This window comes from Styela clava, chromosome 2 (assembly GCF_964204865.1).
Source record: "Styela clava chromosome 2, kaStyClav1.hap1.2, whole genome shotgun sequence".
NCBI lineage: Eukaryota > Metazoa > Chordata > Ascidiacea > Stolidobranchia > Styelidae > Styela > Styela clava.
The window spans coordinates 21922823-21940723 of NC_135251.1; the positions used below are offsets into that span (position 1 = coordinate 21922823).

At 37.4% G+C, this 17901-nt stretch overlaps 1 protein-coding gene across 1 annotated transcript; it reads right to left on the minus strand.

The window, feature by feature from the left end:
• Positions 1–2268: 2268 nt before the first annotated feature.
• Positions 2269–14109, minus strand: LOC120336250 (N-acetylated-alpha-linked acidic dipeptidase 2-like). Its single transcript, XM_039403879.2, is given in 17 exon segments — positions 2269–2567; positions 3345–3462; positions 3541–3633; positions 7193–7274; positions 7610–7862; positions 8086–8176; positions 8301–8539; positions 8871–9073; positions 9382–9467; positions 9731–9903; positions 10668–10684; positions 10986–11165; positions 11359–11378; positions 11380–11483; positions 11801–11910; positions 12024–12202; positions 13796–14109. Coding segments are annotated over 17 exon segments (2232 nt in total). The 5' UTR covers positions 13978–14109; the 3' UTR covers positions 2269–2465.
• Positions 14110–17901: the final 3792 nt, after the last annotated feature.

Consider the following 17901-nt stretch of genomic DNA (forward strand, 5'->3'; position numbering starts at 1 on the left):
GCGCTACACAGAAACAACAGTAACGAGAACATGTTTGTGTATCATGGTGGAAAAGCGGGACTTTTGGCTAACTTATCGGGACGGCGGGACAAAACGCTGAAAAGCGGAAGTGTCCCGCCTAAAGCGGGACGTATGGTAAGCCTACTTATTGGACACGTAGTGGACCTGTGGATCGTTTTGATATTTTTGTTGTTGTTGTACTTAGACATATTTATGAAAAATTCGATTTCCCTTTGATTACTTGACCAATTGCTTTAAAATTTTCAGTGGTTATAGATGAAATTTTTCTCTAGAAGGCTATTACTTTTTATTTCTAAGTTTCGTATCGATTCTATAAGATCTGATATTTCATCCAAAATTTCGCTGTAATATTTTTATTCATAGGGAACACGGTTTTTAGTCCGCGTGATGACTGTCCGTTTTGATTCTGCAAATTCTTTTTACGCATATTTGAGCATTGCTCTCTTGTGTTGGCTAGATACAGCTAGTCCCACTTACGATGAAGAATCTATTTAGCCTGGTTTAAGCGATTTGTCTGGTAAAGATCTAATGTAAAATTCTACGTCTTCTTATTGGACACGTAGTGGACATAGCGATCGTTTCGAAATTTTGTTGTTATTGTTATTATTTGTCTCCGTCAACACGTTTTGAAGAAATCGCTTTTCTCTTCGAATACTATTACTTGTTTTTTTGCTATGACGTCATCAAATTATGGGATTCTACGTGTCCATATATTTGAGCATAGCTCTCTTGTTTGATTTTCACATTTGAAAAGAAAAGTTTATTATCCCGGAATGCCGATGGATAGCGTTCCAGTGTTTTAGTAATAGTGTCGGGGATACAAATTCGAGTGTGCAAGTTTTTGAGGGGCAAGAGTATCTGCCCACGGATCGCTCACCTTCGAGAACAGTGGCATACAAGGGAGGAGCAGAAGGTAAACCACTTGCCATGCCTGATTGGGATAATGGTAAAATAATATAAACAAACAAGAATAGAGCAATATAAATAAGTAACTGATCTAAACTACACTGTCTTGATTCGGCTAAAAACCATTGCCAAACAAACAGTAAATCAGTCGAGCGCTATCAGTAATTTATTTTTCCAGCAATATTGAAAATACGCTAGATACATATACGGAATAGAATAAAAGAAGAAGAAGTCGAGCGCTAATGATGCGCACAGAGGATTACAAAGTTTAAATTGAGCTTTCCCTGATGGAACCTCGAATGCGGAAAACCTTGCCAAATGACTAGCTAGGGCGATGTACTTTGCGATCTCTAAATTATATCAAAGTTGAGCACCAGCAGAATTCGATGTTCGCTCAAGGCGATAAGTTGCATGGTTGCACAGCGCTGCCTCCTATAACTGTAAATCTTTGCAGTATTTTGAGAGATGTTGTTCTTATAATCTTGAAGTCCAGTACAGTACAGAGCTATTGTACGGAGCACCGAAAACACGGTAATAAGCAATGCTCCCCTATTTTTTTCAATACTGGACCAATCTATTTCAGTTATGGAAACTGACAGTAACTTATAGGGAGCCATTACTTGTTTTTTAACTTTCTATTGAACTTTTTCGGTCTCGTTGTTTTTCCCCAAAATTTTGCTTCTGTTTTCCAAGCTTCATGCCAAACTCGTAGCATCTGGAGCAAACTGGTCTGCATTGGCCTCTTGGCTTATTTACTGTTTTACGCACATATGTCTAAGCCGACTTCTCATTACTTATCGATTTTATCGGTAAGAATGTTGATAGGTATTCGTCTGTCTGTCTGTCAGTCTGTTAGATGCACGCGATATCTCACGAAAGCGAGATGGAATCTGCTCCAGATTTTGCATGTGCATTCATCATATGTCGGACCAGAAGCCTTTTGATTTTGGATGAATTATGTCGTATAATTAGCGAGGGTTAATTAATTAGTGATGGGACACAAGGTGTCACTATGAAGTAAGAGCGCTTTTTGGGGGAATCTCCTAACTTTCGATCGATGAGTCTTCGGTCTCTGACCGATATTCTCGTTTTGTAATTTACCGTATTATTTTTCGGTAAATTTCAGATTTATAAGTTAGTGACGAAAAGGACAGCAGTCGTTTCAGATACATATATAAAATTCATATACTCTCGATGTGGCGCACGTTAGCAATTTTCTTTGTTGCCACAGGCTTCACTTTGTTAATTTGTTCATCAACCAAAATTTACAATCGATTCATATATTTATTGGTATTTTGTATTAATTAATGGAGTTTAACATCCTGGAATGGGCTAATTGATTGTATGATAACAGGCATGCCTATCAGAAAACTGCAGGGTATTATTATCAAGTGATTTTCTTTATCATAAAATGTACAAGGATCTCAAATGATCTTCAGAAACATGGATGATATGCATACTATCTTATAATGATTGCATCTTCATATTTCTTGGTTTCAATCAATCGATTTGCATTTTATTTTGTGAACATATATGTTCTATTCATTGTAATTGGAGTATCCTTTAACTGGAACAACTTCACGTAAAGTAGATGCAGCTGAACCGATATGATACAGAAGAATAGAATACTGTCTTTCGACCTGCAATAAAATGCGCATGAGGCATTGGTTATATCTTTTATAAGCAGTTGAGTCCATCCAAAAAGAATATGCGAACATCATTTAGCGCAAACTACTTATGCCAAGATGTCAAAATTTTGATAGCGTTGAAAAATAACAAAATACCTTTCAAGAAATCGAAGTCAAATAATTTGTTGCTGTTGGCCACATGAAAGATTGCAACTGTTTGGGACTGCAAAGTACTCTGTTAGGCAACATATGTTACCACGCTCTTGCTAAGGAGAGAATATATAGACTAGTATTTCATATTCCACTCACTGCATTTAAAAAACAGGTAAGGTACAAGGTAAAGGAAGTCATTTTTACTTTTGAAATTTGCCAACGAATAAAAGATAGAATACAGATAGAAAACCCCCTCAAATTAATGATCACTACGAAAATGCGAAAACAATTAAGCCTGCTATGTTTTATATGTGCACATTTTAATTATGTCCAACAGTAATATTTGTGCATTCGAAATCTAGCTATCTCATACTATCGGACAAGAATTTCAATAAAAACATATTTTGGCCTGAACAAGGAAATTTCTATGGTCGAAACTAGAAATTTATTTTTGTCAAAATCATAAATCGATTCTAGTGTTCAATCACTCGTAATGCATTGTATTTGGGTACACATGGAGCTGGTAATCTGAAGAATACACATATAGCGTAAAGTAAGATAGAGAAGATAATTAGAAAAAGAACTATACTTCGCCCGGACCACTAGAGTGCTGCACAATATTAAGAATAAAAATACCTCTCTCCATCGATCGGATTGATTGATGTCCGCTCTAATGTCAAAAAGTGAGTCCACTAATCCTGGAAATGCTGAACTTGCGTATGTATCGTGGAGGCCTGGCGCATATATAACGTGCCTAAGTGGAAAAATATATTCGATCGTTTCTGTGACTTTGTCGGAAGTTTAAGAATGTCTATAACTTCAAAATCCTCACCTGAAATTGATTCTTTCTCCAATTCCATTCATATCTATAAAAGCTCTGTCCAATTGCATCAGCTGGTCGTTGATTGCTCGGATTTTCAGTTCGCTGAAAAATATATATGTGGTGAAAGCGACATTCTCGCAAAAATCCATTCGTGAATCAATATTATGTGGCCTTCAAAGGAGAGTACAATAGCGTGCAAACATTAGGCAAAATATTACTTTTAAAAAAAGGTTGCGAGAGTTTGTGATAAAGGGTTTGCAGTTGATTTGCAAATCATATAAATGTCCAAAATATCTCACCGGGTACGCACAAGTATTATTCAAAAATGCAGTAGCGGCACGTGGTCATTTTGACAACCGGGGCAAGCTACTGCGGGACCAAGTCACCCCCAACTACGGGGACAGGATGAGCGCTGTAAGTTCTCCCATCATTTTATGAGTATAAAAACCATTCCATCGGTAACAACCAATCGGCAAAAGCGACAATTTTTAACGATAAGAAAGTGTCTTTAAAACCGGTCCAAGTCAAGGGATTAATAAATGTAGACATAGTTTATTTTGAAACCTCTTTCAAAAGGAAAGGCAATATTTACCCAGATAAATACAATGACATATTAACAGAAACTGCAGATAAAACCTAAAATAAGGTTTAAAACGTTACTATGAAGAAAGGAAAGTTAATGCAGAGATAAGGACATGCGTCGCTCACTCATAGATATATATGCTGCTAGACTTCTACTGCTTGAACATATATGCAACACGCCGCGGTTTCTTGGAAGCAAAATGCTCAATAACGCGCTGATTAAAGTCATGCATCCCAGAAATAACGTCTCTGTGAATGGATAAAACAGCCAAAGAATTCAATCTATCTTGCTTCATTGTGTTTCTGAGATACGTTTTAATACGCTTCAGCGTGATGAATGTTCGCTCTGCGTCGGCGGAAGAAATAGGCGTCGTCAAAATGATGTTCAGAAATTTTGCAGACGCCGCAAAGGTAGTTACTAGAGTGTTATCTATGAGGAACCCATAGAGCGCGCAAGTTGATGTGATGTTCAAAAAAGTTTGATTGGTGTATACACATCGCGATTCATTTTCCAATTTACCCACGTTTATCATGGGGTAAAATTTGGAGACAGTAGCCAACAAATGGATGGGAAATTGACGTGCAAATTTTGAAAAATTTTTGGGGTTCATCAAAGAGAACGCGGCAAGGCGTTCAGTGCGCAGACGATCGCCTGTTTGATCCACCAGAATGTCACAGCATTCCTTTGCAGACAAAATTAAACGCTGCGTTGTTTGCCCGCGGCGTAAAGAAGCACTCCATGTGTCGTCGTATTTTATTGTTTCCCGGATACGAGATACAGCATCGCAGAAGTCTGAAATACACGACTGCACAGACGCTCCATCCATTAGCCTTGACTGCAATGCGCCGTACAATACATCCACGTGATAGAATATTGTGGAGAAAAAAGCGAGAAAAAATGAAAACTCACCATCTTCTAGCAGACGCTTTAGACCTGCCGCCTCCCTCACAGAGCGTTCGTCCCAAACCGGAGAGCTCCGAATGCCATTGAAACACTCAATGAGCTCAGACCTAATTCCGGACACGCCCTGCACCACGCGTGATTGGAAGTTCCAACGTGTTGGTGCACAAGCTGGGAGACGTCGGCTACATATCTGGCGAAGGAGGTCAGAGCGCTTCGGCGAAACGGAAAAAAATGAAGAAAACCCCGAAACATTTGCAAAAAATATACGGACGAGAGGGGTATCAAGACACATATTTTTAATACCGAGGTTAAATTGGTGTGCATAACAATGTAAAAAATGCGCATGAGGAAAATCTTCTTTTATATAAACTTGAACACCATGTCTCGACCCACTCATGACTGCCGCGCCGTCATAAGTTTGAGCTATCAATTTTGACTTCGCGTTGTAAGGCTGTAACACTTCTTTCAGTACAGCCGATATCCCGCAAGCCGTGCGATCAACGATTGGTACAAAGCTGTGAAATCTCTCGGTAGGTTTACCATCTTTCACAAACCGAAAAATCACAGCCAGTTGGGAAACGCACGTGATGTCAGTTGTCTCGTCAGACTGAATCGAAAGGAACTGGCAATTCTCAATTTCCAGAGCCAAATGTTGTCAATATAAATTTTATACATTGAGTCGAGCAAATCATTTTGGATATCCTTAGATGTCCCTTTCGAAACAGTTGCGGCATCAAGATGATCTCTCAATACTGTATCTAGGGATGCGGTGTATTCCACCATATCCAAAAATACCCCTCTATTAGAAGAGCCAGCCCGTTCATCGTGCCCACGGAGGGACAGCTCGTGACAACCAATGAACTTCAAAACATCTATCAATCGACCGAGAACATGGCGGGTTTTCCTCGACGTTTTGGTTGTGCCGACGAATAGAAACCGCGCGTCCTTCATCCAACTGTGCTGCAATATTAACATTTCCGAATGTTCGATATTTTACTGCATTGTCCAGATGCTCCATAGAAGATTGATGATCCCTGGCACGCTCGGAAAGATGTTTAAGATCTCTAAAACCAAATTTACACCCACGTGAGTCACGGGCGGTAGCAAAAAGTAGGCAATAAAAACAAAAAAGTGCATTTTTATCCTCGCTGTAACACAACCATTCGTGTTTTTTATACCAAGTTTCTGCGCAGAATGTACGCCGACGCTTTCCTCCGTCATGGGATTGTTCCAGTGAACAATTTTTTGGTTGATAAGGCCCAAGACGTTGTACCTCTAATTTTTGTTCCAGCGGCAGCTGCGAAAACTGAGTGCGAAGTAGTGCATCAAACTTATTCATTATGAGGTCTAAGGCTAAGAAATGCGAAGCCGGAAAGAAGTGAGGAGCTAAAAAGGAATGTGGAAAATCGAAAGCAAATGGACTAAAGGTCTCTAACTGATTCAAATAGCGAAACAAGCGACAAAAACGAGGGCGAGGAAACTATCAACTCTTCAAGCAACCAACGAACGAGAAGGAATACGTGAATATGTCAACACGTTGTTGTAAGAAACGTCGGCATTGTGTCGTCATAATTTCGGGGCTAGCCCCGATCGGCCCCGATGATTTAGTAAAAGAAACAGAAAACAAACGAGACAAACGCGGCGAGTGGAAGATAAAAGAGAGAATACGATATACAATGAGCAACCGGGGCAAAATCGGCGTCGCCCCGTCGACGTTCGGCGAAGGCTTTGCGAGCGAAAAATGAACCATGTCGGGAGAATATGGCTAGTGTAGACAGTCTGTGCAACTGATATTGAGGTATTTTTCGAATATTTTTTATTATACCGAAAAAAACTGCCCCGGTTGGCCCTATTGACGCGCCGCCACTGCAAAAATGCATTAACTGAGAAGGACCATATGAGGATACATCGGTTTTGAGTGATCTCGTATGCGCTTGAAACATAAAGCTAACCTTATTCTTGCTATATATTTGTCAGCAAAAATATGGTCCTATTTTAATGAAACCGAATTCAATTACCACTAGCTTATATATATATATATGAACTACTTTTTTCAGAAAATTTGCTTTAATTACATATTATATTTAGACATTTCTTCACACTCTCTGATATTTCAGTACATGAATCACTAGCCGATAGCAGGTAATAATAATATAAAAAACTGTAAACGCTTACTTCGTCATGTCAAGTTGTTCAATTTTATCATGAAGTACTTTTGCCGCTGCAGTAAAGTTCCCTAATGCGTAATCGAATTGTTCTGTATAAAAGGGGAAGAATAAATTGAAAGGCTGTTTTAGTGAATGTGATTGAGTCTAACTGTATATATATATATATGTATTCATTTGTACATATGCACACTTTAAAATGGATCGAAGTTGTATTCAGATGTAATAAAGTCGTCAGTAATCTATTTAAGTTATTCAATAGCCAGTCCTATCAACGAAGTAGGCCATTCAAATGTCGATTGAGACCATACATCTACCATTATTTTTATAACCTAATATTTATAACAAGAAATGTTTAAGGGCTTAAGCTACTTCTGATTGCTACGTATAATTGCCAAAACAACGTATTCAATGTTATTTATCTTACTCAAATCAAATCCATGTTCAACTAATAGATTTTTGTAATGTGCGATGAACGTGGCCTTGTCTTCCTGAAGTTTTGCTGCGTAATCTTTACAGTTGAGTGGCAAAATTGGAGAATCTATCAATCGACGACCAACTTCTCCAATTAATTGCACTATACTTTTGCTGAATTTGAAATCTGGATCAACAAACTTTTTCACAAGATCGAATGTTTCGTATACAGAATGGTACACAGGATACGACGCAAGTCCTATAGACTGATATAAAACACTTTAATTACTGCTTGATATTTGTGAAAAAACAGTCAGAAACAGAGATAATTTTTAGCGTGTTTTATGCAATGATTTCTCCGAATAAACATTTCATATTACTCCACCAGTATACATTGACTTATAAGATACGCAGGCGGTTTTAAGCTCGAGACACCTTGCGGTTGTAATTTGTTTGCATAGCAGCACTTATTAGAGTTAAGTTAGTTACCGTGTCATAGCTGTAACTCGTCGAGAGAGATGAAACCCCAGCAACCTGGATAAATGGCGTAAAGTCACTTCCAGATCCAAGTGTTTTTATTCTGAAATATGAATGATCGTTAATTAAACCAAAAATTGAATATTTTAGATATTGAAAAAAAATTTATACTGGGTAAAAATTTTGCCAGATGTAGCTTATCACAGAATGTGCGAAAGTAAACTTACAGAGGAGCACTCTTTGGGTCACTGGAGTCTTTTGGTGACCTGTACGCCCAAGTATCATACACTGTATATCGACCCTCTGTGATTTCACTTTTTTGCGGTGTTGGTATGGTTTTTGATGACTCCAAGATAACTTCATTTAAATTAGGCGATGCATACATATTGACAGTATAGTTTCCAATTACCGCTACATCGAGGTTTAAATATGCAACTGATCTTGAGGATAGAAGCTTTTGAAATTCCTGCAAAAATATGATCTCCGGCTTGTTAAAAAATTGAATTATATAGGAATGATATTGTCATACAACTGAAACGATTTTTTAAAGGAAAAAAGAATTATTATATTATTTTACAATTGACTGTTGAAACACTGAAAATGTCACAGGTGAAATTCAAAAAGTAACAACTTTTGTGATTTTAACGCATCTGCGTGTCTGAATCCTCAAATTTTCTGTTTGACAGTTGTTTCCATTTTATTTGTGCCATTCCGGGACTTCCAAAGATCTCACGAACTTACACGTTCTGTGGGAATATGAATAAAGGAATCAGTTAATTTTAGTTCCAATCTCCAACCTCGACCCATTCCGTCGATCCTAATAAACCGTATTCTTCTGCGCCCCAACTACATAAAACAATCGTTCTTCTAGGCTTCCAACCCCTTTCTACAGCAGACCCCAGTGAACGAGCCAATTCCAGTAGAGAAGCTGTACCAGAAGAAGGATCTATTGCTCCAAATACCCAAGCATCTCTATGATTTCCGATTAAAACGTATCGATCTAAAGAGATGAATTGGGTTATTGAAAATTTGTGAAAAAAACTGAAAGTATGAAAGAAATATAACGGTATTACTAATTCCAAAGAAAGCCAAATTCCAAAGAAATTGCAGCAATAGTATTGTTGTTGTCTCTGGGATAGGCTACCAATGAACATTACACACATATAATATGGTATGTAAGTAAATACTCAAACACACTCTAACTGATCAATAATCTGAAATGCTTCATTGGGATGGCGTGCATAATTGCAGGTAATAAACATGCTAAAAGTTTTTGTAGGCTGTTTTTACTTTCCAATAACTATTTACCTGGTTCTTTGTGTCCTGTTATATAACCAAATATATTATGAACAATAGCTCGTTGATTTTTGGTTGTAACGTGCATCTTTATTTTACTGAAAAAATTATATTGAAAGTGAAGTAAATAGATATTGAATTCGCCGAGGTCCATTGTTAGTTATCTGCTGTACAGTTTTATGGGCATCGAATTCCGTAGCCAATCAACTTTGGCAGCAAACAATGAAAGTATTCAAATACTACTAATATAAGTTAGGATTTAACAATAGTCATCTTCATATATATTTTAGCGTTCAAAAAGTTCCCATTTTTCACACAACATTTCATGTGCATTGGAATCATTTGGTCCTGCTGATTTTACCTTGTTTCGTTCAATGCTCCTTCAAATCCGGGACCCAATTTGTACGTTATATTAAGACCCCCTTTCCATTCATTTGGAACAGCGGCTCCTCCCATTCTCGATAGATACTTGATGGCGTCATCATAGCCTATTGGCGTAACAGGAATTTTTGGTAACCGTGTTTCGTTTTCATACATTCTCCAGGGTCTTACTACTTACTGAATACAGCGCGAAACACCGCAAAGAGCGCGAAACAGCGCAAAAGAGCGCGAAACAGCGCAAAAGAGCGCGAAACAGCGCAAAAGAGAGGAAAACAGCGCGAAACAGAAGGAAACCAGCGCAAAACAGAGGAAAACAGCGCAAAACAGGAGACGCAGTCAATACCACCTCCTGCCACGAAAGAACCACGGCGCCTCTCGCCATGGTTTTATGGCGCTATTTCCGGCATATTTACAAGGTTATGTACCGGATTGTAGGTCATCATGCGAAATTTTATCTACCTTTTTGGTGCTCCAGAAGTATGTGCAGCAATATGTCGCACAACTTGAATCCGCTACACACACACACACATACTATTTTCAGGTTGTGCGCCATCTTGGTGCACATACTTCTGGAGATCCCTTTTCACCTAACCCTAACCCTAAAGCCAACCATATCCATATGGAAAATGTTCTAAATTATGGTACCCAAAATGTGTCACCAGCAGGGGCAGACCTGCCATTACAGCATTACTGGCTACATACGTTGGTTTGTGTTTTTAATTTGCTGCCGTGGTACTCCAACTCAAAACAAGGTGCCCCGAACTCACTGCAAAAGTTTTTTTCTGCTTCACACTGTTTCCCTCTGTTTTGCGCTCTTTCGCGCTGTTTCCACACTGTTTTGCGCTGTTTCCCTCTGTTTTGCGCTGTTTCGCGCTCTTTGCGGTGTTTCGCGCTGTATTCAGTAAGTAGTAAGACCGCATTCTCCATGCCGTGTCTAGTAAGAATTTTTTTTAATTAATTCAAGTTAATGAAGATAAGCAAAATTATATCTGCGAGCGTTTCACCGATTATACAATTATATGGATACTGGATTCAATGTATTTAGCAATTAATTGGTATATAAACATATATAGCAAACCCTTCTACTGTGATAAACATAATAATATTTGAAAACAAATTCTTTAGTTGATTTATGAGTAGCAACAAATTTTCTATTTAAATTCTAAAATACTCTTCATATTAGTTAGAAACAAAATCCATGCTTTCTGTCAATCCGCCACAATATTTGGACTTACCTATAGCAGGGTACTGTGGAGTTAACGGATCACCCTTCACAATATGCAAATTTCCTCTTTGTGCTCCAGTTCCAGGAAGATACCAATCATCTGGATATACTCCAGACCATGGTACTGTATAATCAATAGGATCCGAATACAAAATAAGCCCAATACATCCATTATCTTCAGCTAAGATTGCTAAAAAAAAATTAGTAACACAATAATATATTAAATGTAAATTCAATAGTAAAAGTTATTCGTTTTTTTTTCAGCTCGTTAAGTATTTTGGACATTTCCCATTCGAATATTCACCAATCAATAAGGCTAAATGCGTGATAGTCAGACTAAGAGAATTCCAATACAGTACACAAGATATTATAAAATAGTATACCTTTGGAGCCACGAAATATGTCCATATCTCGATATACACACGTGACCAGAAGGATCAACTCCATGTTTTCTTTTAAGCTCTATGAAATCATCGACTCTGGCATAATTGACATAGACCAAGTAGCCCTGTATAAATATAGCGACATTGTACTTTATATACGAACTAGTAATTTGGAGTTCTATACTTAGTTTCCAATTACGAAGTAACAGAAACAGGTTATTATAAAAGATACAATGATCGTGATCATTCATCACAAGTCGTGGTTAGCTCCAAGGCATACATGATTGGGAGAATCAAAATAGCATAACACCAGTTTTGAAAAACACCATTGTTTTCCTATTCCATAACCCACTGAAATATCAGCGCCAAGCTTTGATGATATAAAGTAGATTACAATCATGATAAGTGTAAATGTAAAGCAGTTCTGTTGCTATAAACTCACTTCGACATCACCAGTACCCGAATAGGCATTGAAAGGGTTCATGACCTTGTCGCTTCTTTGAGATTCATCTAAAATTTTTTCACTTGCTTCCGACTGATATATCTCAGTACCTGTTGACGGAAAACAGAATATCAAACAGTACACTTTCATACTAAAAGCCAAATCAGTTTCTAACCTTTTTCACTATTATATATTATATGCGGTGATCACATTATATACCAACCGTTTTCGAGCAGAACTGATATAATGTTTGAGTCATTTTTGTTTGGATACGAAAGCAGAACATCATAAGGATGGACTTCAACATGGAATCCATATTCTTGCCATTTCGTTTTCATATATTCAACAAGCTTAACTTCATCAACCTCCTTTCCTGCGATGTGGGGTTCCTTTGCTAGGTATCTGTATGCACGTCAGTAACATAGAACAAGTTAAGAATGTTACCAATATCTACACAAAAGTTCTATTGCGATGATGTCACGTAATTAATTTGCTGTTACGTAAGTCGTTGTTGATACGCTATTGCTGATACGACTTGATTGCTGAAGAAGAACGCTGCACATGAATAATGGGTCAATCAAATTTCAGTACTTGAAGATCGAAGAAATGGTTGTACGGCTATTACTTTTGTTTAATTTTTCAAATATGTCTGAGTTCTACAATATGGGACCCGCATATGTCACCCAAAATCTTGATTTTTATTTTAAATCATGGGAAACACTTTTTTATTCCGTCATGCTTGATCGCTTTCGTCTGGTCTGTCCGTCGTTTGGCTCGGGATCGGGCCACGAGGTTGCGTTACTGGTACTGATGTAGCCTACATGTACCAAGTCGTGTTTGTCAGCGTTATTTGTCAGAATTGATATAATTTAAGCAGACAAATGCATATTGAGAAACGCGAATATGAAAACAAAACGCCTCGTTCCCACTTCAAATGGAATAACTTCGAATGCTTCCTTACCTCGGATGGGAATTCGGGTCCGTATTTCTTGACTAAAATTCGGCACATTTCACTTATTCATATTTCCATAGCAAGCACAAAAATGACAAATATCAGATGATTATATCACTAAGTAAATTTGATGTCGCCTGAACCAAATGAATGGCACATTGCTACAGCGCAATATTGTCCTTATATTTAGGCATAAGGAACAAACAAGCATTATTTGTTTTTACAACGAGGACTTAACGGCCATGAAAATAGGCTTATCATCCTTGACATAGTTATTTGGCATCTGTGTTCATATATTTGAGCAATGCTCTTACCATTGATGCTTTGCGCTATTAGTCTATGACTCTATGACGCTTCTCCAACCTGTGAATTTACGCCGTGTGCTGCTTTCTTTGTTATCGAACACGAAATGTACGTGCGAATAATTTGGCCTTGATACATTGCTGTTGTTGCGTGTGTTCTCTTTTCTTCGCAACTACTGCATCAATTGATTTTACCCTTCCAGTACTCAAAGATGGTTAAATGATGGAAAACTGATACTTTCCCGATATTTCACGCAAAATTTTTCTGTTTTATTTTATAAGAAACACTTTGTACCAAATATAGCACGATTCTTTTCCGTCACCCTTGTCCGCCGATCTTTTGAACAAACTCAGTGCTCAGTTTAAGTCGTGGCGTACCGGTACCGATTGTCGACATTCTTGCCTATATAATTGAGCATTGCTCTATATGTGTAACAAGCTGTGTTTCTGAAATTCTGAGGTGTCGTTTGTCCCGAGCAACATTTCTAGTCATCATGTCGATTGCATAATGAGGCCTAGGTGGTACTGTCACCGTGAACATTTGCCTTCCCTAACTACTGTCCACGTGTTTATGCTAAAACAGCTATATCAAAATCAGAAATCAACTTATCACATTGAGTTCAAAAGATTTGAAAAAGATAGTTTGAAAGTATTAGATGGAAAAAAACTATTTCTATCTATCTGTGTTACTGAATTCAGCATATCCTAGACCTAGAGATATGTTACGGGTATTTAGCATACCTCAAGAATTCCTCTATGTTCGACTGCTTTATTTCGTCTCTGATTTGCTCAGCAAAATTGTCGGTAATTGGAGGTGCTGGATCTTTGCTTGGTCGGGTAAACCATCCTATAAGAAAGCCAATCACAATTCCACCGGCAATACAAGCCATCGATAGTAATACGACCCTGTTCGTTGAAGTCATGCCGTATCTCTTTGTTTCGTGCCAAACCGATATTCGCAATATATATCGTCCAATACGTTTTGTCGAATACCAGAAATATATTCATACAGTATGGCGATAAATATATACCGGTATATGCGTTTCAAAAATGAAGCCGCGAAGAGAATAACGCATCAGAATTAATGTTTAATCTAACCAACAATGCAAACCTTTTTTCCATTCGCGGCAAACTGCATTCACATCCTTTTTTTGTTTGCGTTCTCTTTAGAAAAGGGTACCTCCGTCAATGGAATGATCTTTTATCTACATACGTGAAATACATCCGTATAAAATATAGCATTGCGCTCGTTTAATATGAATTTAAGTAAAATCAAGCTGCTAGAAGTGAATAAGCTTTCGTTACGCACAAAGGAATTTCTGACTAAACCAATAAAAAGGGACGTTAGTGGCAGTAAACGACGCATTTTTACCTAATTGTTAAAAAGCTCCTTATACATACAAATAACGGTTCGCGGAAATTTGATGTTTTTGTATTTTGATCCATCAAAAAAAAAAACGTTTCTCGTCAACATTCGAAAAGTTTTAAATTTACATAAAGACTAAGAATTTGATATTCCACGAATTACTATGTAAATAATGCTGTAGGGCGTAGGCATTAAAAGATCGCGAAGAAGGTATCCTATTACTGGCCATAACTGCTTCAAAAAATTCATTCCTATTATTTTATATACGAAGAGTTTAAATACAAAAATAGAGGGAAGTGTCTCAAATTCAAGATACTGAAATTAATCTACACCATGTCCATGGTTAACAATGAAAATTATGATTTGACCCTATTTTTTTGCCCGCTGAAGACTAATATTCCTCGATACACACGAACAAATAGGTCAACTGAAATGCCGTTTTTTCTGCAGAATCCCTGTTTATACGAATACTATTAAAACTAAAATCGGAAGAAATTTAACATACGGTTTTATAGAAATCAATTGCTACCATGTACTGGTGTCAAAGTGTACAGAGGGCACACGAACTAGAATAAACATTAAACACGCTTTCGGGTGTAATCTGCTGTTGTGATTATTTGACTTTGTTATTGTCCAATTTTACTGGGGTACTATTTGCGTGAGCGCGTCGCTACTACCACCGCAAATCCTTCTCGTTATCCGCTTGCGGTGCTGGAAGCGCGTGTAATCTTCAGTAGTACAATTTGGTAACTCTCAGAGCTCTGATTTGGTAACGATTACATAATTAAGCAACTGGCATTGTGTATAGTCTATCTTCCACAAATCTTACAGACGTGTACACTCGCTGTAAAGCTCCAAACCTTTTGACTTTTTGTTTTAACGACTTTGCCACTAATTTTCGCCAATTTTATTTTATGATGTGCTGCACTTTACTTGCGTCACCTAGTGGTTCAATCGTCATTTTCCTATTTATTTGCGTGAAATGATACATTTTGTGTGTGTCAAATATATTAGCCATTTACAGCCAAGAGGAGACTGTTCAAAATTAAAAAGAAACCAAAAATAACAGTTGAATTTGTGTTGGTTCAAGATTTAAACTGAATTTATCCAATATATAATATTAGTGCAAGCATACTTGAACTAATTCTAACTTCGTTTTGTACCATTTGTAATATCGAGCCACCATAAACTCATGCTGGGCAGTAATATTGACATTTGGTTTGGTATTTTCCCTCTGTTTTGGGATTAGGTGAAAACAAAGATTGAAATTGGCTGAAAAAGGCTCGGAAATGTACTTGGGTTTCGGGTAATTTTTATTTTTTTGATTGAAGCAATTATGAATTCGATTTTTAATATTAATAAACTTGAATATTGTGTATTCACTAAAAGCATATTCATCCTCTTCGGCTACGCCATTAAATGTCATTAACCCACGCTCTTTCCCTACAATGGATACAAATCAACTATGAAATAAAAGTGAGTAGGAGGAATCAAGTAATTCGAGAAATTCTTGAATTAGCTTTTTATCCCCAAATATATTACCTTCAGTCATTACTATTAAATTAGTGAAATAAATTACCACCACATCCGTTCTTTATTCGATACAAACCAGGTGATGACATGTGGTGTGTAATAATTTTGAGACTCTAATCGATGATCGCATTGATTGGCGTAGTTATGACTCCGATACTGCTATGATTTTAAATGAAAAGTGGTTAAATATTTCTAACAGATCATGTTAACCCTTCCTTGCCATCTCTTATTTATTTATTTTTTTACTAAGAAAAGTCAGAATAGTTCCCTCATTGGTTATACATTAGTGAACTTACAAATTAGCCCCTTTCACAGAATGTTTATTTGTGTTTTTAATAGACTAAAACTCTTTGTTTCGATACATCATAACATAGAGGCGTTGTCCGGACAAATTTTCAGGTCGACAAGTTGTTACCAATAAGACAGTTATGCTCGAGAGGCACTACCACCTGCGCCAGATTCATAATGGACTGAATAACAATTGTAAACCAATTTTAAAACCATACTATTTACGTTTTTTCGATCTCGGCGGGGAATGAAAATTCTTTCATGCAGATGAGTAGGACATTCCGTGTCCGAAAATATAATTTGAGTGCCTATTTATTGAACAAATCTATCATCAAGTTTCTTTATTGTTCAATATACTCTTAGGTAATACTGCGAGCCACAGCCCATTAAGAATAAGCGTCTTTTCGGTCGTCAAACATCTTGGATGCGGTTGAATTGTCATCAAAGGTGATGGGTAGTTAATTATCAAATAGCTGTGTGTGGTGCGATTATCTAATATGTTACTGGATATTGATTGAGGATGAGCAACATAGTTTCGACTTTCCAATTATGGAAACACGTTTAAATTTTTGTAAAAAATGTGGATAGGGATTATACGGAGTCGGAAGTATTCTAATTGCGCTGTGTGAAAAACTATTCTAATTCGATGTGGAGTTAGTTTTTGACAAACGTGTGTTCAATAAGTATGAAGCAGATTATAATTAACGCCCATCAATGTGTCCTTTCCATCAAGCTTATGTCCCTCGTTACTGTAATGTTGTTGCAATATAAAATGGCGGTAGAGTTTTCACACAATTACCGCCCGAGACCAAAACGTTGCCGACACTTTCAGGTGCAATCTTTCGTGAAAACGTCGCCGTTTCGCGAGATTAGGTAACCTGAGTTTCCGTTTCGCTGTTGATGATACTGCTTTATTGTCTGTGTGTGTTTGTTAAAAACAAAAATATTTTTATTGATATTTGCTGAAGCCTGTGTATAGGTCATGCGATGTCGCGCGTGGCGTGGCGACCCCAAGTGACAAGAAATGACCTTACTCTGGCGGTATTCTACATGGCTTCATCTTCACCTACTGAATAATATAATAGCAGTGGTATTGAGCATCAAATATAACCCGGATTTAAAATGCGAAAACAAAAACATTATTTATTAATATGTTTACCTTGTAACGCTGTTCCGACATCCTGCCTTCTGTTACAAGTATTCAACCTCTCACCCCCATTTACGCTACGGACTTCAAATTGAAATAATTTAGATATTTATGGCAATAACAGATTCTAAATTTGTTCTCCTGACATTTATCAAATTTGCTTTGAAGTTCAAACTCAATTTAGCGAAATTTCGGGCACGTGTTTATAAAAGAGTCCGCAATCATATTCGGAAGTAAGAACTTAAATCCAATGTTTACGGGATGAATATTTGTTGAATGTCGCACCGACGGAAATGCCTTTTATCGTATTTGATTTTTGATAAAGCGGCAGTTACACCATACCAACTGCTCTTTGATGATACCCACAACAATATGTAAACACAGATCTTCGCAAATCAACCGACTACTTATTAGAACTACAAAGAACTTAAAGAGAGCGTGAAGGTGCGTAGGCGGGTTGTTAAAACCACAAGCAAAAGCCACCATTGAAGATAATTTGTTCCGTTCCCGTTG